We start from the raw sequence: 27,353 nt of genomic DNA, 5'->3' as shown, positions 1-27,353 counted from the left end.
TATCCCATTGATTCTCATTACAACTTCATGTCTAAGCAGTTTAGGTGACTTGAAAACGTAAGACAGGTGCCTGAACAACAGGGAGACTTCAAAAAATGGCAGAGGTCCTCCTGAGGTCCCCTCTGTCCTAATTTTTCCTACGATCTTGGGAAATACAGTTTATACAGAGCTTATGAGGCTGAAGTCGCTTGGTTTGTTCAGCCTGGAGAAGAGCAGGCTGAGGGGAGAGCTCATGGGGGTCTAGAGCTTCCCGATGAGGGGGAGTGAAGGGACAGATGCTGATCTCCTCTCTGTGGTGACCAGTGACAGAACCTGAGGGAACAGCATGAAGCTGTGACAGGGGAGGTTTAGGTGGAAAATTAGGAAGAGGTTCTTTACTGAGGGGGTGGTTGGGCACTGGAACAGGCTCCCCAGGGAAGTGGTCACAGCCCCAAGCTTGACTGAGTTTAAGAAGCATCTGGATGATGCCCTCAGTCCCATGCTCTGATTTGTCTGGCCCTGTGTGGAGACAAGAGTTGGATTTGATCCTTATGGGGTCCCTTCCAGCTCAGGATATTCTGTGATTCTGTGATTCTGTGCCACAGCTCTGACTATGACAGTGAGCAACTCCTTGTATCTCTCCATCCCTGAAGCTGAGGCAGCATTCTCCCCTCACCATGGCTGGGGTAAGGGCAGTTACGGGGTTTCAGGGTGCCAGCAGAAGGCAGCCCACGGCTGGCAGCAGCTACCCCAGCGCCCAAGCTTCCTTGTTAGCCCTGTGAAAACACCTTTGCTGTGGAATAAGTTTTTCCAAGCGGATCCAAAGTTGGTCACAGAGCAGCAAGGAAAGGCTTCGGGGAAGCAGTGCCAGGGGGGACATCAGCGAGGTGGTAGAGCTTCCCTGGCTTCCCCAGCTTCCCATCCCGCTGGGGTGCTCTCAGTACTCCCGGGGCACATTTAGGAAAGCGATGTGAAGCCAGGCAAACACACACACACACACCCCCAGCTCGCAGATGAGGGAAACGAGCGATAAGAGGGGAGAAGCGGGGTGAGGAGGGGTCGGAAACCAAAGCACATCGTTAATTTCCCTCGGGGAGGCAAGGAAGGGGCTGGGGGGAAAAAAAAAGCGCACACGGTGGGTCGCGACGAGTCTCCGGGGGGCAGGATTTCTCTTCCATCGCATGGAAGAGCGAGATTAAAGAAGAAAGTGGGAGTGGGGTGGGAGGGAAGGGAAGGGAAGGGAAGGGGGGGTGGAGGGGGGGGGGTGTGGGGGGGGATGAACAAAGGAGATTGGCAGCACAGCTGTTTTGGGAAGAGAGAAAAAAAAAAAGAGCCAGCCTTCCTGTTTCTTTAAAGCCGCTCATCTGCGCGGCGGGCCGGCTGCCGGCGGTGGGAGGCAGGCTGCGGGGAGCCGCGGACGGACGGACAGACAGACAGACGCACGGACGGAGGGAGCCGGCCCGCCTGGGCTCCGCTGCCCGCCGCAGCCGAGCGGGCGCAGATGGGCGGCGGCGGCGGGGCGGCGTGGGCAGCGGCAGCAGCAGCAGCGGCAGCGGGAGCGGAGCGGCGGAGCGGGCGGTGCTGAGCGCCCCGCGCCATGCGGAGCACGCCGCTGGCGGAGGGCGAGCCCTGGCCGCGCCTCTGCGCCGCCGAGCTCGGCGGGGGGCTGCGGCGGCTGCGGCGCAAACACGGCTGCAAAAGTTTCCGCGTGGAGCTGAAAGTGCTGAGCGGGAGGCGGACGGGGCTCCGCGCTCCCCTCCCGCCTCCCCACGCCGTCCCGCCGCCCGCCTGGGAGCCGCGCAGCGCCGCCGCGCTCGGCGCCGCCAGCGCCTTCCCCGCCGCGCCGCCGCCGCCGCCCCCCGCCGCCCGCCCGCCGCCGCCGCCGCCCGCCGCCTCCCCGCGCCCGCGGCCGGGCGAGGCATCCGGCGTCTCGCCGGAGATCAAAGCCCTGCAGCAGACGCGGCGGCTGTTGGCCAACGCCCGGGAGAGGACCCGCGTCCACACCATCAGCGCCGCCTTCGAGGCGCTGCGGAAGCAGGTACCTGCCGCCGGACGGGGCACCGCGTCCGTCCGTGTCCCCCCCGCCCCACACACACACACCCCCGCCGACTCCATACCCCCTCCCCGGCTCCTGCGTCCCCGCGGGGAGCCGGGGCTCCGGGTGCGGGCTGCGGGGATGGGGGTTGTGGGGGTGCCGGGCATCGCCCTCGCAGGCGCCCGGGGGTGCTGGTGGGCGCGCAGGGCACGGGGAGGGAGCCCGCGCAGCCCTGCGCCTCAGGCCGGGGGGGTTAGAGGCGGGACCCCGGAGGGGACGCCTGACAGAAGGGGAAGTCGGTTCAAAATGCCTGGAAGTACCAGCCCTAGAAGTACGCTAACAATCAGGGTAAATAAATAAGGGCTTTTCATTTGCTTGCACTTAGAAACTCTTTTTCTTTCCCTCCCCCCCCCCCCCCCCCCCCGGAGAGAGAATGACATGGAGGGGGAAAAGGAATTTTAAAAAAATTCAAGAAAGCCCCCCGAGTGCAAGTGGAGAGAGGCATCTGGCTCAGCTGTGGGATGCAGTGATGCTCCTCTGCCCAGAGCACGCACCTTTGCTAGCACTCCTGGGCAGCCCAAAGGGTCACTGGGAATGTGGGCAGCAACCTGCTCCCGTTGGCTTTTGTGCAGGCTGCCTGACCCCCTGGGGGTTACCACAGCCCCCTCAGAAACTTTCTGTGTGCCCTGTGTCTGCAGGGGATAGGTGGCTGAAGCTGTGGTGCCCTGCCATGCGTGGCTTCTGCTGTAGTGTGTGCTTGTAGTGTGTACGGTGCCTGAGTTTCTTGTTGAGAGGTCTTGAAATTCCTCGTGGTCCCTCTGTGAAGGGTCTTTGACGTGTTCTCACTGGCAGGGTGGAGCTTCTGCAAGGTAAATGAAGGTTTGTGTAAAATCCCTCTCTCGCCTCCCCAACATGTGGAAGGTGAGGGGAGATCCCGGAGAAGCTGCACGCTGTCCTGGCCCCTGTGCTCAGACCTACAGCCTGTAACAGCACTCTGATAGACAGAGCTGTGCTGTCACACTGTGCACACCCAGCTGCCCCAGTTTTTCTGCCTTCCCAGTATGTGCTGCTGACAGGACTATGCCAGGTGTGGGGGAAGGAGATGCACAGGGCTTGGTCAGACTCATCTGCAGCTCAGAGCCCTCCGTGAGAGATGCTGCCTGTCACCTATCCCAGAGTGGTCCCTTCAGCCTGGTGGGAGTGGTGCACTCTGCTTGCAGGGAGACACACAGCCGGGCTTTTGGCTACTGTCTTTCAAACCTGGCTTACCCAAGCTGTCCCCTGAGGGCTCACTTTAGGACCTGAATCTTGTTCCCACATAGAGCAGCTCTGCACATCCTCATCTCCTGCGCTCTCTCACTGTGATGCCTCCAGCCCTTCTCAGTGACTGCGCTGTGTGTTGGGAACTTGCACCCCAGGAGTTAATCCTTCCCCATCATCCACTTCTGCAGACTTCCAGCCCCCACCTCAGTAGGAAGTACAGGCTGAGACTGGGGCTGTTGTGTCTGTCAGGAGAGAATCGCTGATGAGCATCTAAACTGGAGTGTTCTTAATCACTGTGCAGTGGTGGGACCTGACAGCTTCTGTTATAACCATGGTAATCCAGTGTGTGCTGGATGCTCTCCCTCCAGCTCTGAGAGGCCACCCCTTGTAAATGCAAACTCCAGGCTTGATAGATTTTGTTTCTATAAGCCGCTTCCATATCTCGGTTGTTTGGCAACTGCGTGTAACACGCTTGGAAGTGTCAGTCTAATTCTCCATGGACAGACATCTACACCACCAAAACCGCAAGGGGAAGTAGCACTGATTTCCCAAATCACTGGCAATCTTGTTCTAGGCTGAGCCTCAAGCAGAAGTCAGGCAAGCAACAAATTAAAGCCGCACTCTTTTGGGAAATGAGCAACTCTTGAAAAGCCTCAGATTCCTGGCCTTGGCCCTGTCTCCATAAATCATTTCAGCCCTGGACTCAGCTGGGAGCCCAAAGAGCCTGGAGAACAAGTTGCTGTCCTCTCTTCCCATGAAAGCCGGTCTCTGGGGTCAGCCCAGGAACATACTGGCAGAGCTGTGTTCGCTCTGTGGAGAGAAAGGAATCATTCTCTGGGAAGTATTTGCTGCGAGGTTTTCCTAGCAATTTGCTGAGGGGTGGGCTGGCTGTCCCGACCATCATTGGATGACATTTGGATTCATTTCTCGTTGGGCTGCCAGCGGCGTGCTTGGTGCCGTACGTGACATCAGGTGACAGGCGGCTTCATTGCACATACGCGCGGTGCTGGCTTGTCACTCAGATCATTCACACCGGTGCCGGCGGCAAGGCTGCTGAGGAGCAGCTTGGATCAGAAGGGGGGGGACGTTGCTTTCCGTGACGTCTTGGCCAGCGGGGCCACGAAAGTGGGACTATGGAGAGGTGGGTTTGTAGTGGGGCTTTCTCTTGCCTCCTGTAAGCGATGTCTTTTCACATCCCTGAGCGTACAAAGGGCCTTCAGCCCCATGCAGGAAGCAATCCCTGGGTGCTGTCAGCCGCAGACCTCGGTTTACTTCTTCTTTCGTTAGTTCTCTGTCCCCTCCTTGTCATCACGGATCAGGCTCTTAAGCAGCTGGGAGGCTTTTCCTGAGGCACTGAAACTGATACCTCCCCGCAGACGGGCGGGCGAGGAGCGCGGGAGAGTCCCGCGCTTGCACGCAGCCAGCCCGGCTCCAGCCCCGTGCCCTTTTGGGAAGGGGTTGGGTGCTAGATGAGGAGCTGCTGGAAGCTGGAGCCCTGCTCAGCCACTGGTACCCAGCACTCATGCAGGTGTGGTCCCCTTCCCCAGCCTGTTCGGATGTGTGGGGCTGGAGAGATCCCTCCTGAGATCCCTGCAGGATCAGGCCCACCGTGGCCGCACCGTAGGGTGCCTATCCATGCAGGGGGAGGAGGAGGAGGAGGAAGGGGAAGCCTGCCTCCCCGCAGGACACCTTCCCTGTCTCAGCAGCCCACCCGAGGGCGAGCGACTGGCATGCAGCATGCCGGGCAGATGGGCTGACAGCGGCATCCCTGTGCTCCGCAGCTGTGTACATATGGCACACATGTTTCGGCTTGTGTCAGCTAACTCTCCAGATGGCAGGAAGGGGTGGCTTTTCCGCCCCCCCCCTCCCAACTACTTCTTCATGGATGAAGAGCCAACCACAGTCCTTTCACACAAGGAGAGGCGAATCCAGCCGTGTCCCTGAGCACTTCACTGTCCCCAGCTCGCCTCCGAGGCCGGGGCCCCCTCCGAGGTGGGAGGCAGACAGGCAGCTGCCTGCTCCAGGAAGCTGCTTGCTGTTGGGAGAGACGTGTTGCTGCTGTTGGGAGAGATGGGTCGCTGCTGTAGTGCTCACCCCTCGGTGTCGTGGCCACCAGGGTCTCTCTCAGTATTGAGCTGCTGCCTTCACCATAGGGCCATAACACTGAAGTGGGGACTGAAGAGTAGGTGCTCCTGAGTTACAGCTCTTTTCCCCCTAGTCTTGGGACTTGTGATCTTCAGGTACTCAGTCTGGTAGAGATTTCCCCCTCAATCCCCCAAGCATCATTTGTCCAAGTGATCCTTCCACTGCCAGTGGTCTCCTGAGGCTGAGCACGTAGCTCCCTGTAGAAAACACTCACCTGCTTTAAAACACTTTGAGGTGGTGGGGATACTTCTGCTATAGTTTACTGCCCCTCTGCTGCTGCTGTTCTGTGTGTCCCTTTTGGATGCTGCTCCTGTCCCCATGTCTGGGCAGATCCTACCCACAGCACTGCTTTCCCACCCTCATGCCCTGGCAGGTGCTGGTCAGGGGGTTCTTGCACCATCCCAGCTGCTCCAGGACCCCCATAAGGGACGTGGCGGGTTGTCACTCCCATCCATTTCCTCCCCCTGCCATTGTGGGTGGTCAACAGACTGAGACATCACAGCACCGTTGAGTTCACAAGAACCCAAGGTCACCTTCTCCTCCATCTGAAGTGCCCCTGTGCTGGTGGATGTCCCAGTTGGTGAAGCTGTGCATCTGATGGAGGAAGCAAGATGTGACAGCACCTCTTCAGAGCAACTGCTGTCTATGCCAGGCCACAGTTGCCAGCAGCACTGGTTCCTCTTTATTGTCTGCAAATTCCTTTTGGCAGCAAGAGTTTCTTACTCCAGCACATCCCAAGTGTGAAACTGAACCCTCTTGGTGTTTGTCACAGCATGGAATTAGCCACCAGGTTTGCTCCTGGAGGCTCTGGCTGGGAGGAGATGGTGCTCTCCACCATGAGGCTGCAGCGGGCACCCAAGCAAACCGACTCCCACCAGCGTACTGGACTCAGAGGAGTTGTGATCGAGCTTCTCAGCTGTGCCGACAGACCCTAAGGTGGCAGCAAACTCTCCCTTCGTGGAGGAAGACAACTGCAGCAGCCTTCCTGATCTGGAGCCTGCCTAGGCTTGCACATCTGGTTTCTCTCTGGAGCACTGCTGTCCAGCTTCTCCTCAAGCAAGCAGTGCAGCGACCCACAGTGAGCTAGAGTCTGCGCCGGGAGCAGATGTGTCCACAGATATTCATTCTCCCTTGAAGTATATTGGCTTTTTCCTAAGTCTTTTCACCACTGCATTACCAGGGCACTCTCTGCCTCAGCAGCTGACAGCCTCCGTCTCCACACTCATGTGGGTTCTGGAGATATTTTAGGGTTTTGTAGGGCTTTTTAGCTGCTGGAGTGGAGGGTTTCCTGCCCCCAACTAGGATCCTTTCTCTTTTTGCTGCCAGCGTGCACGTGGCTGCTGTGGCTTGTTGTTGAATCAGAGCAGAAGAGACCCCACTTGCTCCCATCAGGCACGTGGTGGGACATCTGGAGTGGCAGCCACGGGAGGAGGGTGCCTTGTTGGGGAGTTGCCTGGGGACAACCTGTCTGTAGTGGTTTGAAGGGACAAGCCAGTCAGTAAATGCCAGCAGGACCAGTGGCTTGAGCAGTGCCTTAGCCACAAGGCAGTGGAGGCTGAGGCTACTCTGGGGTTAGGTGCTCGCCCTGTTTGTGTGTCATCCCAAAGGCAGCTCTGGTTTATCACCTCCGCAGGCTGGACACCGTATGCAGCTGGTGTCACTGGCATGTCCTTACTGTGTGATGGGGAGGCTGAGAGCTTCCCTCCATCACCTGCTGACACCTCTCTATTCCCAGTGATTCATCCCCCATCACGACCCCACCGGCAGGAAACCCTCAGATGCCTTAAAACCCCATCTCCTGAAAGCAAACTGCCCATTGAGCTCCCTGGGGATGACAGCTGGACAAGGAGGTTTGGCCCTGCTCCACGGTGGCAGTTGGGAGGGCTGCTGCTGGGCTCCAGGAGCATCATCCACACGTTGCCACCGACCACCATAGCGTTAACCAGAGCATCTTGTGTTCCCAGCCGGTCGGGAGTGACGCTTACAGCTATTTAGAGCCTGGTTGGGGCAGAGTGGGACAGCGCTGTGGTTTGACAGCTACAGAAGATGACAAAATCCTGTCCTGAAGCAACGCAAGGGGAGAGAAAATAAGGGAGAAACCAGACAAAAGGACAAAAATCCTGAAAACAATGACTGTGTGTCACCAAGAACGGGGCTTGTTTGCTCCCTTGGCTGCTGACTGATGTTATCCTCTGCTACAAGTCCTGCTCCTGTAGGGAGATATTTACTCTGCGTGCTGCAGCCACCCAGATCTAACCTCCGTGTTTTCTTATGGCTCCCTCTGAATCAGAGGAAAGAATCTGCTTTTCTCTGCTGGACTTTGAATCCAGCCTTATTTCCTTGACTTAATCTGCTCTCAAAATTCCTCTCCGGGCTGCAGGACCTATGGTGGGGAGGTGGGATGCTTTATGGTACCTCACACCAGAGCCTCCCCTACCCCGCCCCAGCTTTTTGGTGCCAACCTGCACCTTATCTAGCCCATGCCATGTCTGTTCACAAAGTGATCCATCCCACCCCAATGACATTTTGCATGGTCTCCATGCCAAGCAGGGATGCAGGGATGCGAGCAGAGCCACACGTGTGCTGCGGGAGGATCGTGCTCCTTGCAACTGGCTGCAGGCTCAGGGCAGCTCCTGGGTCTCAGCAGCGATAGCAAAGGAGTGGAGGACCCTGAGGTGTGGAGAAGAGGCTGGTCAACAAAGAATCACCAAGGCCAAGCTGGGGCTGGTGTAATGCTGTTAGCTCCAGTGCAGCTTGTTCTCCTGTTCCACAGGTGAACTGGACCCCTTGGACCTCAGAGACAGAGATGGCCACTACTGAAATGTCACCCAAAAAACTGTTTCCCCACTATAGTGCTTGAGGTTAACCCCTTCTAGAGGAGATTTTCTGTGCCAAATGCCCCTGGGATTTCTCTGAAGACATCCCAGGAGTCCTCTATGTAGTTGTTATTTTAGGAGGTGGTTCAAAGCGCCTGCAGTAAGGTGAGAGCTTTGCAACAGCCCAGTAGTGTGATATTTTTCCTGCCTGATACTGAGAATGTGTGTTGAATACCCTGAGGATGTGTGAGAGGCTTTGAGGATGCAGAACGTCCAGGGACAGTGCAGGAGGACTGTCCAAAAAGCAGTGGAGCCAGGCCTGGGGCAGTGTTAACCAGACTGCCGTTTGGAAGAGATCCCTGGGGTGAACTCACCCAGCACCACACCTAGGTTTTGTTTGGAGGAAGCCAATTCATTCGCTCCAAGGAGTGAACTCATGTTTCTGCAATGTGGAGGATGGGGGAGCCAGGAGCTGGGAGGGAACCGGGAGCTGGGTTTTTCGACTGCGTGGACCCACCCGAGAGGCGAAGGCGCCTGGGTTGGGACTAATGCTCCCGCCTGAGAGATGCTGCTTTTGTTCTTGTTGGCATTTTTAAGCAAGGTTTGGTCCCTGGCTGGATGCTTCACTGCCTGTGGTGAGGCAGGGATGAGGCTTGCTTTCCAAACGCTGGGCTTGCTTTTCCTAGCATGAGGTTGCCCGTTCTGCACCACCGCGGCCCGATGGCAGAGAAACAAGAGCCTCCCACACCTGTGGTGTGAAATAGCTGCCCACTGCTGGTCAGAACAGAGCTCTGTGGAGCATCTGAAGCTGTGACAGCCTCAGATGAGGCCCTTCTCCAAAAGAACTCCCCTGAGAACCGTGCCATGGCCTTGCTGGGTTCAAACCTGTGAAGGTCTGGTTTGGTGTAGCGAGCACGGTAGGCATGGAGGAGCTGTCAGGAGGAGCTGTCTGGTGCTGTGCTGTGGGAGGAGGAGGGGTATTTAGAATCAAGGACCACACGTCAGGCTCTGTTGCTGCACATAGGAGTATTCTTGCAGGCAGCAAAGCTGCCTGTCTGGTAGCTGCAAGCAGCTTGGTGACTCTGAATCATACCATGGTTCTCCTCAGTCCTAAGTTCAGGCACTCCATGAAAGCTGGCAACTTCCATGGTGTGGTTGTTGCAATCACCACATCCACCCTAGGGTCTGGCAGGGAGGTGAAAGGATGTTGCAGCAACACTTGCAGGCTTTTCCATCATGCAGCTGCATCATCATCATCCCATCAGGGATGTTAGGAGGACTCTGGGGCATGTAGCTGTCAAGAGCATCGTGGGGAAGACAAGCTCCTTAATGGCAACTCTGAAGACACCAACTAGCCTGGCAACCCACAGGTTCCCCAAGAAGTAGGACGACCCATATGTGCCCACCTCCTGGCTGGAACGGGGTGGAAGGAAGAAAGCTGCCTCCAAACCCTTCCCAAACACACTCCACAGTGTAATGCATCCTGAAAAGAAGCACTGATCTGCTGAACAAGGCCTTCTGCTTGCTAAGGCTGTGAGTCATAGAATCACAGAATGGACCCTTAAAGGTCATCTAGCCCAGCCATGTACTATGGGCAGGGACATCTTCAAACGCTGGAGAGGGGCTGGTTACAAGGGCAGGGAGTGACAGGACAAGGGCAAATGACCTTAAGCTAAAGGAAAATAGATTTATATGAGATACTAGGAAGAAATCCTTCCCTGTGAGGATGGTGAGGCTGTGGCACAGGTTGCCCAGAGCAGCTGTGGCTGCCCCTGGATCCCTGGCAGTGTTCAAGGCCAGGTTGGATGGGGCTTTGGGCAACCTGGGCTAGTGGAGGGTGTCCCTGCCCATGACAGGGGGTTGGGATCTGACAGGCTTTGAGGTCCCTTCCAACTCAAAAGTTCTGTGATCTTTCTCTACATGAGGTCTCTCAAAGCCACATCCAACCCAACCTTGAACACATACAATGATGGGGAATCAGTGCCTCCTCTCCCCTTCCCAGTAGCTCCACAGATACCAGCCTTGGAGATGAGTTTGGAACAGGGAGAGTGGCAGGGAAGACGTTTGCCCTGTGCTCAGGACCATCAAGCAAGGAGTACCAGAGGTCCTGCTGCCCCAACCTGCCGGCTTTCCCCCAAGGTGCCATAACCCTGGGAAACATCTGACTCACACCAGGGTGAAAGGATGAGTGTATGAAAGCCAGAACTATTAAGCACTGGACATTTATGTGAACCTTCTGGAACTATTTTTGGCAGGAGGCACAGCACAAACAATGAGACAGTGCAGTTGCACTTCATGTTCAGACGTGGGGAAGAGGCAGCCAACTGCTCTCCTGAGGGTGGGAGGGGGGGGAGCCTGAAGTATTTTAACTCCCAGCATAAAAATAAACCAGATGAATTAGCAGGCAGGTAAATTCAGTGTCTTCTTATGGCATGTTTCTGTCAGGAGGGCTTAGCTTACACTGCATCACAAACACAGACGCTCCTCTGCCTTGGAGCCATCCCATCTTCCCTCCTGTACCCAAGGGGCACAATTCTGCCCTGCAAGACCCTCCTGTGGAGGGGATCTGTGCAATCTACACTGCTAAGTCCCATGTCTAGTGCTTCCAGCAGTGTAAAAGCAGGGTGGACATGGCTTTACAGACATCTGTACGGGTCCAGAGGATGTTTACAGAAATTGTATCTCACTGATAAGGACAGAGCTACTCAATCAGAATCTCAGTGGCATGAACTGAAGTCCATGGGATGCTCCTGGTTGTTGCCCACAGACCCATCATGGGGAGCAAACCCTGCATCCTCATATGGCCAGGGTGGGTATTGTACCCTCTCACCCATCTTTTCCTCCAGTTGCTCCCCAACCAGTCTTTCTTTCCTGTACCCTGGATGAGAATCAGCTCCAACACCGTGTCTTTGGTGGATGACAGTGACCCTCTGGGGAGCTTCAGTGGAGTTCTTACCTTCCTTGAGAGGGCTGGCTGCAGGCCGAGCGCTGCTCCAGCACACTTCCCATGGACTTCAAAGGGAGCATCACTGCTCTTCCAAGGGCACTGCCTCTGAATCACACACGTCAAGGGTGGGAAAAAGACCTGTTAGGTCACATCCTGTCCTGTCTTCCTGCCGAAGAAGGGCTCTTCTGCACAGGAATATGTCTCAAGAGCATGCATCTTGCCTTGCTTCAGCCCCTGCCAGCCTGGGGATCGCTGATAAGACATCATGAGACTCTGCAGAGCCCTTCACAGACACAACCAACAGACATCCTGTGGCTGAAGCCCTGGTTCCTGCTGGTCCCAGCCCACTGCCGTGCTGGTTTCCAGAAGCTGAGGATGGTGCCAGCATCTTTTCCCTTCTAGCAGACAGCTGCATTCCTTCGGATCGGTGTGAAATTTCAGTTGCAGTTCCTTCCTAATTCCTTGTAATCATTGCAAATACTGCAGGCAGGATGGTGAAGCTGAGCTGCCACTCCACAGAAAGCAGGGAGGTCAGATAAGGAAAATATTTTCATTAACTGCAGGGGAACTTGAGCTCTCTCCCCCCTGCTTCCCCCTGGCTCTGAACAGACCTGCCTAGCTCCTGTCTTCCCAGTTCTCCCACCAGAGAGCTGATGTCTGTTCTGCTCAGGTGTGATGAGCAAGAAGGTGACAGAACAGGAAGGCTTGGTGCTCACCAGGAGCGTGACAGCTGCCCGCTCACATTACCTCCTGCCTGAAAACCTGTGTAGCACAGCCCTGATGGGAGCTGGGAGGGTCACATCTGTGTGGCCACACTGACATCAAGCTTTTTCCCCCCCAGTTCTAAGACCCTTGCTCTGCTTTGCGTTGGGATCTTGAAGATTTCTTGTCATCCAGGTGTGTCACTGACCCCCTTCGCTCCAGCTTGTGGGAATCAGCCCCCTCTTCAAGGAGGGGTAAAACCAGAGCTCACATTCTCCACCCCCTGCCCCCCTCCCAACACACACACTGCTTGAGGAAGCTTTGGATCTGGATCTGAACTAAGTGGCTCATTCCTCTCTCAATTTCCCATGTTTAATTCAAAAGGAAACATTAAAATGGCAGGAGCTGAGCCAAGGCAGGGAAGGTTCCTACAAAAAAGTTATGCTAACACTGTTACCATGGCAAAACCTCTTATCTCCTAACGTTGGTGCCCTGCACCCATGGCAGAGGTATCTGAGCTGCTCAAGGTGAATCTGTACATATGGGGCAGCTCCAGCTTGGGCTCTGCTGCAGCATGTGGGAAAAAGTGTTGTGTAATCCCAGATGAGGGTTTTGTCAACTGAGTTCCTTCTGAGATCTTTCTTGGAATTTGTAGCAACCACGTCCTACAAAACAGTTTGGGTTTTATTTTGTTTCTTCTTTTTCTTTTCTTTTTTTTTTTTTTTTAAATAATACAAAACACAAAAGAAAGAGCAAAACAGATGAGGAGGAAAAAGACATTAGCCTGCCTTCTTCTTGTGTTGTAACTGGACAGTGTCTGTGCATCAGCCTCAAGGATTTCGTGGTCTATTTTCCTTCCACTCGATTTAACTTCCTTCTTGCTCTAACTCTGAAATTACTCCCATATTTCACTGAATCCTCCCATTTTAGTTTCCATCTTGCTTTGGTCTTCCACGCTGCTGTTTGATCTGGGTTCTCCACTGTTCTTCTTACAACAGCATCGGGGAAAGGCTTGGGTGTTTCTGCTGCCTGAAGCTCTCTCTTGCTTTCAAAATAACTTGCAGCTTGTTGCATCTGGGGACCAGGTATTATGGTCTGAGGGCTGGCAAAGAAACGAAGGCAAGGATTGCCATCATGAGGCCTCATCTGGAGTCCTGTGTCCAGAGCTGGGGCCCCAGGACAAGGAAGATGTGGGACTGTTGGAGAGGAGCCACGGAGATGCTCAGAGGGCTGGAGCAGCTCCCCTACGTAGAGAGGCTGAGGGAGCTGGGCTGGGTCAGCCTGGAGAAGAGAAGGCTGTGGGGGGACCTCACTGCAGCCTTCCAGTCCCTGAAGGGAGCAGAGGAACAGGAGGGGAATCAGCTTGTTCAAAGGGTAGATAATGGCAGGACAAGGGGGATGGATTCAAGCTAAAGGAAGGAAGGGTTAAATTGGATATTAGGGGGAAATTTTTTCCAGAGAGAGTGGTGAGGGGCTGGAACAGGCTGCCCAGAGAGGGGGTGGGTGCCCCGTCCCTGGGGGTGTTCAAGGCCAGGTTGGCTGGGGCCCTGGGCAACCTTGTGTAGCTCCAGGCCTGGAGGTTGGTGTCCCTGCCTGTGGCAGGGGGGTTGGAGCTCTGTGATCCTTGGGGTCCCTTCCAATGTAGACCAGTCTATGGTTCTATGATTTAGAGCAGCCCTGAGGGGAAGGGCACGGTAGTGTTGGTGGATGAGCAGCTCAGCATGACCCAGCAATGTACTGGCAGCCCAGAAAGGCAACAGTGTCCTGGGCTGCACCAGAAGCAGTGTGACGTGTTGAGGGAGGGGATACTGGCCCCCTGCTCTGCTCTGGTGAGAGCCCCCCTGCAGTAATGTGTCCAGCTCTGGGGACTCCAACACATGAAGGACATGGAGCTGTTGAGTGAGTCCAGAGGAGGCCACAAAGGTGATCAGAGAGCTGGAGCACCTCTGCTATGGAGACAGGCTGAGAGAGTTGGGCTTGTTCAGCCTGGAGAAGAAAAGGCTCTGGGGAGCCCTTAGAGCAGCCTTCCAGTGCCTGAAGGGGCTACAGGAAAGCTGGGGAGGGACTCTATGAGGGAGTGTAGTGATAGAACAAGGGGAATGGGTTTAAACTAAAAGAGAGTAGATTTATATGAGGTATTAGGAAGAAATCCTTCCCTGTGAGGATGGTGAGGCCCAGGCACAGGCTGCCCAGAGCAGCTGGGGTTGCATCTGGGTCCTTGGCAGTGTTCAGTGCCAGGCTGGATGGGGCTTTGGGCAAGCTGGGCTAGTGAATAGTGTCGCTGCCCATGGCAGGGGATTGGGACCTGATAGTCTTTGAGGTCCCTTCCAACCCAAGCTGGTTTAGGATTTTATGATTCTGTGATTTTTCTTGGGGACAAAAAGAGGCCCTTTTGTGCCACGAGACTCCACCATTTCCAGCTGTCCCCCTGACTCACTCTGGAGCAATGGGGATGACACCTTGACTGACAGCTTTGCAAAGGACATCTTACAGGGTGTTACCTCAAATCCTGTGGGACAGCTAGTTCTGCTTTCCATCACAAGGACCTTTTAGGTTGGTATTTCCAGCAGAGAACTTTCTGCTCTGTGCAAGTGCTGCCCGAGGTCAATGCAGCAGTGACACTGGGTATTCCCAGAGAATAAATATATTCCCTGCAATGTCCCTAGGGGAAAGGGTGGACTAGATGACCTTTAAAGGTCTCTTCCAACCCAAACTATTCTATGCTTCCTTGCCTCCTCAGGGATGTCATAAAAGAAAGTGTATAAAAAAAAAGGCCCTTTGAAGCTTGCTGGCTTGCTTCTGGAGAGGTTGGATGCTGCTGAGGACATCAGCTGTATCATACAAGCCAAACGGCCCCCAGGGTCAACAGCATTAAAACCCACGTGCTCGTGGCTAAGGGTGATCCAACCAACTGTAGTTATTTTGGGTTTCCCTAAGGGTGTTTGAAGAAACTGAGCAGCTTGGCCAGGAGTGTGTTTTGGTGACTGGTGGACAAGCAGGGAACAGCGTGTAGGGAAAAAGGGCTGGTTGCTGCAGAGAGAGATGTCACGAGTGGACATAACAGGGTCTGGCCCTGAGCTTAGCTCTGCTTCAGGCACTAAGCTGGGATGGAGATCTCAAAGGTCCCATCACCTGAAATTGGGACCATGTGGGCTGTGCTGCCAAGTGTGTTTATAAACCACATGCAAAGGTGGGTTAGCAGTGTGATGGGAAGTTTGCTGGTTTGATACTGCAGCAAAAGGTAGGCATATTTGCTAAAGGCAGAGAGATAAAAACAGTTACAGGGGAAACTTGTGGCTCTGAGTGATTAGGTAATGATACGGCAGTTGAAATAAATACAGCGTAGATCACAGAATCACAGAGCTGTAGGGGTTGGAGGGGAACTCCAGAGATCATCAGGTCCAACCCCCTGCCAAAGCAGGGTCCCTAGGACATATCACTCAGATAGGCATCCAGACAGAGCTGGAATCTCTCCAGAGATGGAGACTCCACACCCCCTGGGCAGCCTGTCCCAGGGCTCCCTCACCCTCACTGGGGAAAAGTTCTTCCCCAGGTTGGTGTGGAACTCCCTGTGCTCCAACTTGCAGCCATTGTCCCTTGGCCTGTCCCCACAGACACTGAAGAGGGGCTGCCCATTACCCCTGCATCCCATCCTTCAGATATTGATAAATATTAATCAGGTCCCCCCTTAGTCTTCTTCTCTCCAGGCTGAACAGCCCCAGCTCACTCAGCCTTTCCTCACAGGGGAGATGCTCCAGGCCCTTCAGCATCTCCGTAGCCTCCTCTGGACTCTCTTCAGGAGATCCCTGTCTGTTTTATCCCAGGGAGCCCAGAACTGGACACAACACTCCAGGTGGGGGATGAAGTGATGCATATAGGAAAATCCATACCCAATTCCACCTGGGAAATGACAGACCCCGAGCTGACTGTTTACCTCTGAGAAGAGAGACCTCAGGATTTCTGTAGGTGGTTCAGTGGAAGTCTTGGGTCAGCGCCTGTTAGTGGTTACAAATCAAATCAGGAGTTAGGAGAAAACAAATATTAAACAAAACAGATAACATGAGCATGTGTTAGACAAATAAATGGAACACCCACAACATGAGTACTGTGTGGTGTTCTCATCCTCTCAGCTCCAAAAGGACTAGGAAAGGCTTGGGTAAGTGCAGCAAAGGTCATGTAAGGTGTGGGATGGCTTCCACACAGCTGTATGCTAAGGAGGTTTGGTCATTTTCTTCTGGAAAAGTGAGGAGATAGATGATGGAGGAGTAAAAATGTGTGTCACAGAGGGGGTGAATAAAAATCTGGTGTCCTCTCTTCTGGTACGGGAACTGGGACATGTTCCTGTAAGACATGAAGAGCCAAGTTCAAAAGAAGCAGAAGGAGGGCAGTGTTAAATAGACTGGGAAGGAAAATTTGCAAAAGGATGTTGTGTGTGCTCAGAACAGACAGGGGTTCAGCTTACCAGACCACATTTACAGACAAAAAACCCTATCATGGGTTGCTAAATATGGGAAAGGCACATCTAGCTGAGGTCATGGAGCTGCTGTTAGCTGGAGCCTGGCAGAGTACTTGGGGAAATCCTATATATGCCTGAGCTGTTCTCTTCCTCCCTTGGCATCTGCTTTATGGCTTCTGTGGGGTTCATAGAGGGAGTGAACCCATCTTACCTTATGAAATGTCAGGGGCATCGCTCCAGGGATGAGCCTGGCATTGTGTCCCTGTGGAGAAAAGGGTAGCTGAGGTATGAGCATGGCAAGAAGCATAAACCCCCCCCCACTCCATCCCAAAGCAGAGCGTGACACCCTAGAGGGTTGAGGAGGATGGAGACTGGTACGGGGGCAGATGGTAGAGGGACATTGAGGCATTCCAGTGATTGATGTAGGATGAAAACTTAGACTGATGGGCAGTCAGACAACCTGAGTGGCCAGGATGGATTTCAGATAAATGCCCGGCTCCAGTTTCCCGTAGGCGATAGACTCTTGTGCATGAAAGCCTGGACGACCTTTAGCAATTTTGCAAACTAGTAAATGGGGCCCCAAGCCTATTGAACCCAGAAGATCTCTCTTGAAGCTGGACATGCTGAAGCTGTGTGCCTGGAATTGACCGTGTATGTTGTGTTGATCGAAAAGCAATCAAACCTCCTGCAGCAGGAAATGTATGCTGTTCAGTTCCTTAGGCACACACTGCTCGGTTTGAATTGTTTGAATGTTTTACATTACACTGGGAAATAAATTGCATAAGATGCAATCCTGACCCAGGCTCTGGTTTGGTCTCCTCTGGGATGTGAGGTACCATGATGGGGTGTTTCATCCTGCTCCTACACGGCCTTGGAAGTCATGTTCGAGGCTGTTTGAATGCAAAACCACCAGGTTGTGATAACTTTACTCAGACCCACCTTATTTCCTCTGCAAGACCTGTGATGGCATTGGAGCCACGTGCAGGGAATGCATTGCTCAAGATGAGTAACAGGGTGGACATGGGAGTTGGGGCCTACGAGAAGCGAACTGAACAGCAGGCCGACATCCCAGGCCGTATCCTGCCATCGTGTTTTAAGCAGAACTGCCCCGCTGAAATCAAGAGGCTTCGTGCTGCTTTCATCCCCATGGAGATCAGCGGGGGAGTTCTTCTTAAAAACCTTTTGGGACCATATGGCCTTTTATCCCTAGAGTTCCTATTTATGTTAGAAACTGCTAAGAAAATAACCTACAGTTGTTTTGTCATGCTTCAAGCAAGGTATTTTATTTATCTGGCCTAATTTTTAATATTTTCTTTTTCCCTGTTACCCTTTCTAGGTTCCCTGCTATTCTTATGGTCAAAAGTTGTCCAAACTGGCCATCTTGAGAATAGCCTGTAACTATATCCTTTCCCTGGCCAGACTAGCAGACCTGGATTACAGCGCTGACCACAGTAACATGAGCTTCTCTGAATGCGTGGAGCAGTGCACTAGGACCTTACAAGCAGAAGGAAGATCTAAAAAAAGGAAGGTATGTTACAGCCTCTCCCCCTCACCCCCAAATAACGGGAAAAGTTACAAAAGGGGGGCTGGGGGGAGGGGAAAAAAAAAACCCAAAAAAGGGAAAATCTACAGCAGTTTCCTGCTTTTCTTGAAATTTTCCTGGTTTTGTTTTTTTATCCCTGGCCTTTCTCTCTCTCTTGCTTTCTCTCCTCCATCCATCTGATCTTGTAATAACCACATTCCTCTCTAATCAAAAGCTTTTCTCTCCTCCCCGTCCTCCGTGGACGGGTTCTTCCTCTCGTTAGCCGCCCGTGGCTGTGTTTTAACACAAGCGTGATCCCGTTCAGAGTCATCTTGGAGCTGTTATTTGTTTAAACCAAACCAACCTCAAGTCGCCTCTCAGAGCCCATAAAACGCGGTCGCCTGCCTGTGTTTTCTGTTTTCTTTAATCCAACACTTATCTCCCAGCAAAAAAAAACCCACCCCAAACCCACCCACCCGACAACAAGAGAAAGAAGTAGCTAATGGAGATGTTGTATGTATAAACACATTAGTAAGATGTATGACCTGAAGGACATGTGGGTATCTTGAGGAAACGACGTTAAATCTAATTACGCCTTGCATTCCTTTAGGTTACTTAACACTGAACCAATTAGGTGAAATCATCGTCAAGCGGCGGGAGGAGGAAGCGGAGCGTTCTGCCAGCTTTCCTCTCCGAGAGTGACATGGGTGAATTAAAGGAGTGATTGATGTCTTTGTTCGGGCTTTTATGACAAAAAGAGTTTTGTAAACTTGAATTGAACTTCCCCCTGCTTTCTGGGCTCGCTTGTCAGGCAGGATAATAAATCAGCGTGATTTTAATGGATGAATGGGCAGCTAAGCCGGGGAGCAGGCTCCTTCCCCGGTGTCGTTAAGATCTGCCTCTGATTGGGGCAGGTTTCCTTGCTTTTCCTCCTCTTTGGCCCAACAAATCATGCTGCAGAAATTCAGTTTATAAATAAACACAATAGCACACTCCCTGTCGCTTCCTCTCACTGTCACAGGCCGTATTTATGCTCCCAGAGCAGCAGTGCCAGGCAGGGATGCGGCACCGCTTGCCCGTGGCCAACAGCATCAGCAGAAACTGGGAGGCACGGTCCAAACTTGGGGGTTCATTCTGAGGTCCCTGTTGCCAACAGGCAGTGGGGTCCCAGGGACACCGATGTGATGCTCTCCACCCTCGTGCGAGGTGAGAGTTGGGTCTTGGGTCCTGTCCCCAAGAGGAGATGGAGGAGAAGAGGATGACCAACCTTTTGTGGGGCTTCAGCAGATTGCTAGTTCAGTTTTGGGTTCCCACCTCGAGTCAGGATGGGGAAGAAGAAGGCGTTGAGCATCCTTCTTGGGCATTCAGCTGGTGTTCAGGCTTTGGGTGCCCGATGTCTTGACTTTAGTAAACCAATGCAAGCTTAAAGACAGAAAACACAGAGCCAGATTTCAAAAGGCTCCAAATCCCAGGGTGTTCACATCTGAGGGTTAGGGCTGGGCCCACCCATAGTTAAAAAAAAATAAGTCAAGAATTAAAAGGCTTCCATTTATGGTGCTTGTTCTCTAAAGTTTGCTCTTGAGCAGATGCATGGAGAAAAGCCCTGAGCCCATATGAACAATGAGGCTCTCATGGGGCTTTGGCACATCGCGCCTCCAACCAGGCCACTGCTCATCCACAGAATCAGCACCACCAGGAGAAAAAAACAGCCTTTTTTGACAAATTTTTGAAGTACATCCACCCTCACCCTTCTCTGAAGGCCCTCTCTGAAAAGAAAGCCAGGCTTTAGACCCAAGCATGGTCCCAGTCCCTGCTGTGCCTTGTATTTGTTTCTGGAAAGTGTCTTGCAAATGCGTTTCTGCCATTTGGGAAAGTTTGGAGAGCCTGGGCAGCCCAAGAGCCTGTGGATTCCCCTAGCTAAAGAGCACATTCAGCTGATAAGGCACCATTAAAGTAATACCAGTAATTCCCAGTAGATAGGAGTGGGGATGCAAAGCCAGGGTTGGGAGGACTCATCTTGCTATCTCCTTTCCTCCTAGAGCCAAGCAAATCGATGGCATCGTGAGCACGAGGGAGGGAGATGCCATTGTCAGAGGGGAATTACAGATCAGGAATGGCTGTGCAGGGAAGATCCCAGCTCTGGATGTCAGGTGGTGCGAAGGGATGTCTCTCCTGGGGGGTCTCATGCAGGCAGCTGGATGAGGATACAATGACTTGGCCAAAAATTACCGCGCCCTCATTAGTTTTGAAATCAGCACGTTTTTCTCAGCTGTGTGTGTGTTTTCAATCAGGTCTCCAAAAACCACTGCTTGCCGAGCAGTTCCTCTGAATTATCAGCTTTGGGGTGGTTGTTATATCCCTCTTGTTGTTGTTTTTTGGGTTTCCTTTTTTCTTCTCTCCTAACAAACAAACAAAAAAAAGAAACAAGAGAAAAGAAATCAGAGCCAGGCTGAAGGCAGCTCCTCGAGCTGCACCCTCATCTCCTGTCATCCCCATTGTACTACTGTGTCCCTGCTCTATCGCTTGCTCGCTCAGCTCTCCACTCACGATGTGCTGTGGCACTGTGAGCTTTTTCACACAAAAAAGTAGCTGGTTGGAGTTTGTTTTGGCAGGCAGGGTCTCCAGATGTGATGCTTGCCGGATTGTGTCGCCTTTTGCTTTGTTTTGGAGGGTGAATTATCTGCTGTCCCTAACGTTAGGTTGTTGTTCAGGCTTTGCTGTTGCAATAGGAAATTTAACAAGGTGGGTTTCCCCCTCCCCACCCACCCCCCTTTCTATTCCATTGTGTTAATTAGGAAAGTTGGCTTTAGCCTTTCACACTTGGCTGGGGGAAGGAGGGGGGGGGTGAAAAAGTCCCTTTTCCAGTCCTAACTGCAGTTATATGGTGATTTCAGTCATAGCAACTGAGATTTGACTGAGGGTGTTTGGTGATGGGAGGTCTCATTTCTAAGTGGCCAAGGGGGTAGTTGAGAGGCTTCAAATGCCTTTTTTTTTAGGGGAGGAAAAAGAAAGAAAAAGAAAAAAAGCTGCATGGGGGGGGTGGTGAATTCTGATGAGAGTCTTCATTTTTTCAAGCTGCCTTTTTCCTTGGTTATACAAATGATCTGGATTTGCCTTTCACTACGCACGCAAGAGTCACACCAGACTGGAGATTCGGGTTGCGACACCCTCAGCAGAGTCCCGAGTCCTGCTGGGGCCGTGTCCTCTGAGGAGGTGGGTCACAAAGGGGAGCCCAGGTTTGCCCATCCCTGGTGTACGCTGCTCCTGCACACGGGACATGGTCCCGAGTGGTTAGAGGGCATCTGAAGGTGTTGTGTGAACTCTGTAGGGTTTTGGGTCCAGCCTGTTGTTTGCACAGCCCCTTTTTACAGCCTTCTCCCCCCTAGAGCCAAGCTCTGGTGCCCTGCAAGAGGGTGGTTAAGACTCAGGGCAGGCTTAGGGCTGTAGCCACGGCCGGTCGCTCTCCTTGGAGATCAGTGATTTTGTGGGTGCAAAGCTGTGCACCGCAGCCCCCCGCATCCCCCGGGGCTATGGGGCAGACCTTACTCCCCCCACACACCCCCAGGCAGCATACCCACAGCCCTTCAGCCTAGGCAGAGCGAGATCCAGCCGCGAGCAAACACCCTACACGGCACACCCAGCACCAAGCACTGAACAGAAACCCAAGCCCTAAAAACAAAAAGAAAAAGAAAAAAAAACCCCAAAACCCACCCCCAGACACCCCCAAGCAAGGTTCATTTTCTTTTCCTTCCTCTTCACTGTCGATTAACCCTCCTGCAAAGCAGCAACACCGCCTCAGCCATGGGAGCAGGGAAGGGGACGGGCAAGGGATTAGCTTTTTTTTTTGCTTGTTTTATATATATATATATAATTTCTTTTATTTTTTCACTTCATCCTCCCCCCGTCCCAGCTCTTCTGGCAGTCGCAGACTCCAGATGTTCGGAGCGCGAGCTGGGAAGTCCTGCTGGCGCCACTTGGGGCAGAGGGCAGGGGAAAGGCACGCGAGCTGGAACCCGGAGTACTCAGTCACTGCAGGACTTGGCGCATTCCCCAGCTCGCTGCTGGCACATTCCCCGGCTCTCTCCTGGCCATCTGTTCCAAAAAAACACTTTCAGAACCTCATCATCACTCAGGATACAACACTGCGAGCAGCTGTTAGCGAGGCAGAAGGGGGAAGAGAGAAAGAAAATAGAAAAAAAAAAAAAAAACCCAACCCAAAAACCCAACAACCCCACACACATTAAAACAAAAAAAAAAAAAATACAAATCCCAACCCCAAACCATGCAAAAGGTCTCTTTGTGAGAGAGGAAACTGGGTTATGAATAACAGGCGAGCAGTTGGAGCTCAATAAAAAGTTTGGGGCTGGAATTTAGTCTCTTGTTTTTGTGGCTCTGTGTGTGTGTGTGTGTGTGTGTGTGGATGAGCACAAACGCAAGGAATTAAAACCTTAAAATGTGCTCTCTCTCTCTCTCTCTCTCTATATATATATATACCCCGATAATTAAATGATATAGAAGCGTACAGAGAATGAAAAGCCACTCTATTTCTTGCAGCCTGCTGCACTAAAATGGCTCACATTGTGTATGGAGTTGCTGCATTATATAAAGCAGTTACTGTGGTGTTCTGCCGTGCCTTGATGCTGCCACATTGCTACTTTGCTAAAAGCAGAGCCCCCGCTGTAGGTAACACTCTTTCCCATCGAAAAAATTGAGAAGAGGGCATTCTGCAGGCATATTTACTTGCAGAAGTGACCAAGTTCAGGGTTTGTATCATGAAAGAGAAGTGGTAGTGGCAGGTTTGATTTGTGTAACGCTGAAACCATTCTCTTGGAGCATATTTTTGCTCTACCACCGCATCGTGACTCATGATTTATTTAGACAGAGCCCCCAAGATAAAGGCACGGCTCCCACCCCCTGGCTTGCCTGGGCGACCCCGGCTGCCGTGCCTTGCTGTTATTGATCATCTGATATTGATTATTACAACACATTCAGAGCCAGCACAGTAACAGTCTCAATGATCTGCTTGGCATTTCTTCCTCGCCGCTTCCCATCTTGTGCAGGTTTGGGGGTGGAAGGTGGTGGTGGGGGGGGGGTCTGATAATGAGGTTCGACCTGCCTTTCTCTGCAGTTCGACTTAGCAGAGGTTCCTCTTTAAAAATAGCTTCATTTCCCTGCTAGGACTTGCAGGCGAGAGCGGGCAGCCAGCCAGTCTGCTTCCCCACAGCCGCCGGCTCCGCGGGCCCCGGGGAGGAGCTGGACCACAGGAGAGCAGCGACCCGCTCCCAGCCATCCATCCGTCTGCCTACGGGGCAGTGGGAAGGCAGCATCCCCAGGGAGGTGGTGGGGGGCTGGATCCTCCTGGCCATGAGTTATCCTAGCCCTGTGCTGGGTGAGGGATTACACAGCCAAGGAGCAGACCTGCTTAAAAAGAAGGGTGGGTCAGCACCGTAGCGGAATCCTGTGCTTGTCGCTCGTGTATGATGCATCCCTGCAACCCAAAACAGCAGTTGCAAATGGGGCAGAGGGGTGAGGCTAAGGGCTCATGTTAGGTTCATGAACAAGTTCACCCAGCGCTGGGCAGGGAGGCAGCAGCAGCTCTGTGCATCCCCAGCAGTGCTGCACAACCTGTGTTGTCCCGTTGAGGGGCTGAGCATCAGTACCCTAAAGAGCAGGGCTGAAAGCTTTTCCTTCCAACAAGGATGTGATGTGGGACCCCGTGTTGAGCATCAGCACCCAACATTCACTTGTTTTAAGAGGTGTGGGAGCAGCTGAATCACAGCATTCAGAGGCTGGGGATTTGCTCCCACAGTGGGAGCAAGCTCCCAGCACTGACTCTGTTCCACTTGTAGCAAGGGTATTACTGAGAATAGGGTAAGATCCGCCCCACAGATATCAGGTAACTACAGCAAAAGGAAAATGTGAGTAGAAGAGACAGGAGAAGCCCTGGAACAAAGGCTGACTCAATTCCAGAAGTGCTTTGATTTATAGAGATTGAAATGCTCCGGGATGCTGCAAACTCACCAAGGTCATTGGGCCAGTTGTCAAATTCAAGACCCATGGGAGTTCTGATATTATTAGTTTGAAGCAGACTCCGGTTCATAAATCTGTCTTCAGAGCTCCTGGCTGGAGTAGAAAAAGGTGGAGGGGGAAAGAAAGGAGCCTGTTCCCATCTAACATAACCCATGGCCAGCGTCAGGCAGCACCTGGGGACCAAGCAAGCGGTGCCAGCAGATCCTCCACCGTGTTGCAGAGGGATCTCACCATTCCTCTTCCCATATTCTTCACCTTGAAGGTACAGCCTTTACCTGCCCTTGGCTGCTTCATACACGTTGCCCTTTGCCCCCATCCCCATGGCTGATCTTCCCCAGTTGCAAAGACTTCAGAGTCCATCTGCTGAGGCTCTTCTTCCTAAAACCATCCTGCTTCCCAAAACCTACCAGTGCTTTTTATCAGCCTTAAGCACACTGACCTAAAGGGGAGGGTCCCTAAATGAATGCAGGAGGTCTTACAGCTCACTGCAGTTCCTAACTGCAATCTCAGGTCTTGTTTGTTCAGCACTTTAAAGAGCACCAGAGGCACTAGAGAGGGGACCAGGGGCCCTGTGACTGGTGGCTTTGGCTTAGGGTGTGAGGCTGCTGTCGCTGGGTAATTCGTTCCTGCAGTGGAAAACATTTTGCTTGCTAAGACTGCTGTTCCAGACAGGGAACAGGGGGGATTTGTCTCCACTGTCTTTTAATATTAATGAGAGAGGTCATGACTTACCTCCTTTTTCTTCTTTTACATTTTCTTTCCACGTGAGATAAATTAAACAACCGATTTTCCTATCACAGGTTATTAATATGTAATGTTTATTGTTGGGAAAAAATTCTGGAGATTTCCTGACAAAAACATTTATGATAAACAAGGTCTTTCACCCACCTAAACCTCCTTTATTCAAAATCTCTAATCCCAATTAAGGACTTGAATTAGGGCAACAGTTTCCACAGCATCCTGCTCTGGGCAGCGCTAGGTAGTGTCTTCCAGAGACACCTCCTCATTGATAATAATTGCAGTAATGAGGTTTTGGGTTTGGCTTCTGCCAGATGTGAAGAGTTAGTTATTGGTTATGTAGGAGAGCCACCCATGTGGGCTGAGTGATGTTTATCAGGGGACTTTGGTACTGTTGGGATGTGCTGGGATGCAGCTAGCCTGGGGCACAGCCACTCTGATGCTCTCCTGCAGATCTGCATGACCAAACACCTCCTCTGCCATAGCCAGATGTGCTGACCTCAGCTCCACAGGTCCAGGGTCGAGCTGACACCAGGATTTCTTGCAGGGAGGATGAGCTGGGTCCTTTGAACAAAATGCCCTTAACCAGTAGAAATTCTGATGGTCCTGGGGTGATCCCTTCATGTGGTTTGCAGGAGAGGGTGTCAGGGTGGATTTTGGATCTCCCTGCTCCTCCTTAGCATGGTGTCTGGACAGTCAGCTATGATGCTTCATCTAACAAGCAGCTGCCCTAGTGATTAAAATAGAATAAAATAAAGTGTCCTGGTAATATTTTATACCTTAATGTTACAATACCCAGTAATGGAAAAGGAGAGGCACTACAGAAATTAAATGAACTGAGGAAAAGATGTTTTTCAGTCCAAGCTTTAAGGAGTTTGACCTTTTTAAGACTGTCAGAAAGACGACTGATCTGTCCAGGGAATTGATGACTCTGTCCAAAGGACCTTCAGATGCCATACTGCACCCTGAAGGGCTCTTAAATCCACAAGAAACGGTGGTTGGACTCAATAAATGGGCTCTCATTTCTAAGTTTCTAATTCCTAAGTTACTTAAAGGAGGATTTAGGAGCCCACGTGATGAAGGCAGTTTGGACAACAGAAAGGGGAGCTCATGAAAGAGCAGACCCTGAGTATTTTACTGTTTTGAACTATGCCAACAATTGTTTGTGGGATATTGATGAGGCTTATTTTGATGTTAAAAGGGGTTTAACGAGCTTTTCCCTGTGCTTTGGAGTTGTGTATTTTCCTAACAGACCTGGCCATGATACTCTGTAGCCCAAATGCTGTTGCCCAAGTGTATCTGGCATGGCCATGCCTCACAGGGGTATAGGGAGGCACAAGGGACAGGTTGCTTTCCCCCTGTAATTCCAAGATAGGCTTCTGAAGCTGAAAATAGACCCAAAGAGATGTCAGTCTTCTCAAAAGCTGGTATTTGCCATCATTTCTAGGGGTTTTTTGCAGCAGGAGCTGGAGCCAGCACCTAATTACCTGGTTGCATTTCTTCCCCAAACCTTTCTCATCCCCTCTCTGCCAGTCCCTCTGCTCTGTGTGGGCTCTGGCCATTGTTGTGGCACCTGCAGGTGGTTGCTCTGCAAGCCCAACTCTTAACGGGTCCCATGGCCAACGGTCCCCCAGGACACCCCACTGTGTGTCAACCATAGTTGTTGGTGCAAGGAGCTGTCTGGACACCATGTGTTCTCTGTTCTGATGGTGCATCTTTCTCTTTCCAGGAGTAATAAACCAGGAAGGGAGGATTCAGAAGAGCTTCCAGCCAGAGTTACATCTGTTCTTGGCAAAGGTTGCATGATCCAGATGAAGACTGCAAGCAGCTTTTTTTTGCAGAAACCCCTTTTCAAGATGACAATTGGCCAAGGAACTTTCTTAACCTCTGGAAAAGAAGAAGAAGAAGAAGAAAAAAAGGATGGGAATGCTTCTTATTGTTGTTAAGCCACCTTCTAGTACGTGCAATTTATTTAGCACTTTTCCCTTTGCTTAACTGGGAAATGTTACCCTCTCAGCTCATGTGTACAGTAATTTTTTGTTGTTGTTGTTGTTGCTGTTGTGCCAAAGATTTGATGGAGCTTCTACACTGTGTCTTATTTTTGCCTTAACGTTAAATCTTTGAGCCAAAGAAAAGTCAGAGGTGCCATTCAGATGGTGGCCAACCAGCTGCTGGTGACAGACCCGAATTTCTGAATCCTTCTCTGAGTCACCTCTTATTCCTCCTGCCTGCACTTCTCTGCCTGCAGCCCAGGAGCCAGCGTTCAGTGTGGGCAAAAGCTGGGACAACACCAAAACCCTGCTTCAGCATCCAGGTTTGCTTCTACTACTCCTTAGTTCTGCCTTTTGGGGCAAACTTCCCAACGTTCCTGCCTGTGTGACACATCCACAGGGTAGAAATACTGACACAAAGTGAGAGCTGGAAAAAGGAGCTGTGACTTTTTTTTAAAAAAAGAATAAATAAATAAAATTCAAAAGGCAAAAGCTAAGTGCCATATAAAAGACAGAAAAGAAACAAAACAAACCCCAAACCCAGGATAGCAAAAGAAAGTTTAGCTGGGCAGAATGAAATGCAGCAAAACCATTCAGGTTTGTGAAGTCTTTTTTTTTCCATGGGGTTTTTTCAAGGTGGTCAGAAACCCATGTAATGCAAAAAGCATTTGAATCCTATACTGTACCTTTCACTTCAAATTGAAGTAAAAAAAAGAAAAAAAAACAAAA

The 27,353-nt window shown here is 52.0% G+C and overlaps 1 protein-coding gene across 9 annotated transcripts; it reads left to right on the top strand.

Moving 5' to 3' along the window:
* Window positions 1-1,289: 1,289 nt before the first annotated feature.
* On the top strand, window positions 1,290-27,353 carry ATOH8 (atonal bHLH transcription factor 8). 9 transcript variants are annotated; one of them, XM_084263059.1, is made up of 5 exons: window positions 1,290-2,017; window positions 17,680-17,871; window positions 19,905-20,015; window positions 20,999-21,078; window positions 26,363-27,353. In XM_084263059.1, exons 1-5 carry the CDS (start codon window positions 1,577-1,579, stop codon window positions 26,577-26,579), a joined length of 1,041 nt encoding a protein of 346 aa, XP_084119185.1. In that variant the 5' UTR covers window positions 1,290-1,576; the 3' UTR covers window positions 26,580-27,353. The 9 variants fall into 9 exon arrangements, 8 of the variants coding, with proteins under 8 accessions (XP_084119185.1, XP_084119187.1, XP_084119182.1 ...); XM_084263061.1 differs by having other exon boundaries at window positions 19,905-20,018; window positions 20,941-21,078; window positions 26,363-26,474; XM_084263056.1 differs by lacking the exon at window positions 26,363-27,353 and adding an exon at window positions 21,776-22,228.

The sequence above is a fragment of the Gallinula chloropus genome, assembly GCF_964237585.1.
Source record: "Gallinula chloropus genome assembly, chromosome: 4".
Classification (NCBI taxonomy): domain Eukaryota; kingdom Metazoa; phylum Chordata; class Aves; order Gruiformes; family Rallidae; genus Gallinula; species Gallinula chloropus.
The sequence above is the reverse complement of the archived record's forward strand: the minus strand, read 5'-3'. Positions and strand labels throughout refer to the sequence as shown.

Coding starts and splice junctions, on each gene's coding strand:
- ATOH8 (XM_084263056.1), top strand. CDS start 1,577: ATGCGGAGCACGCCGCTGGCGGAGGGCGAGCCCTGGCCGCGCCTCTGC. Junction 2,018..17,679: donor TCGAGGCGCTGCGGAAGCAG/GTACCTGCCGCC, acceptor TACCCTTTCTAG/GTTCCCTGCTATTCTTATGG. Junction 20,016..20,998: donor ATCCCAGCTCTGGATGTCAG/GTGGTGCGAAGG, acceptor TACGCACGCAAG/AGTCACACCAGACTGGAGAT.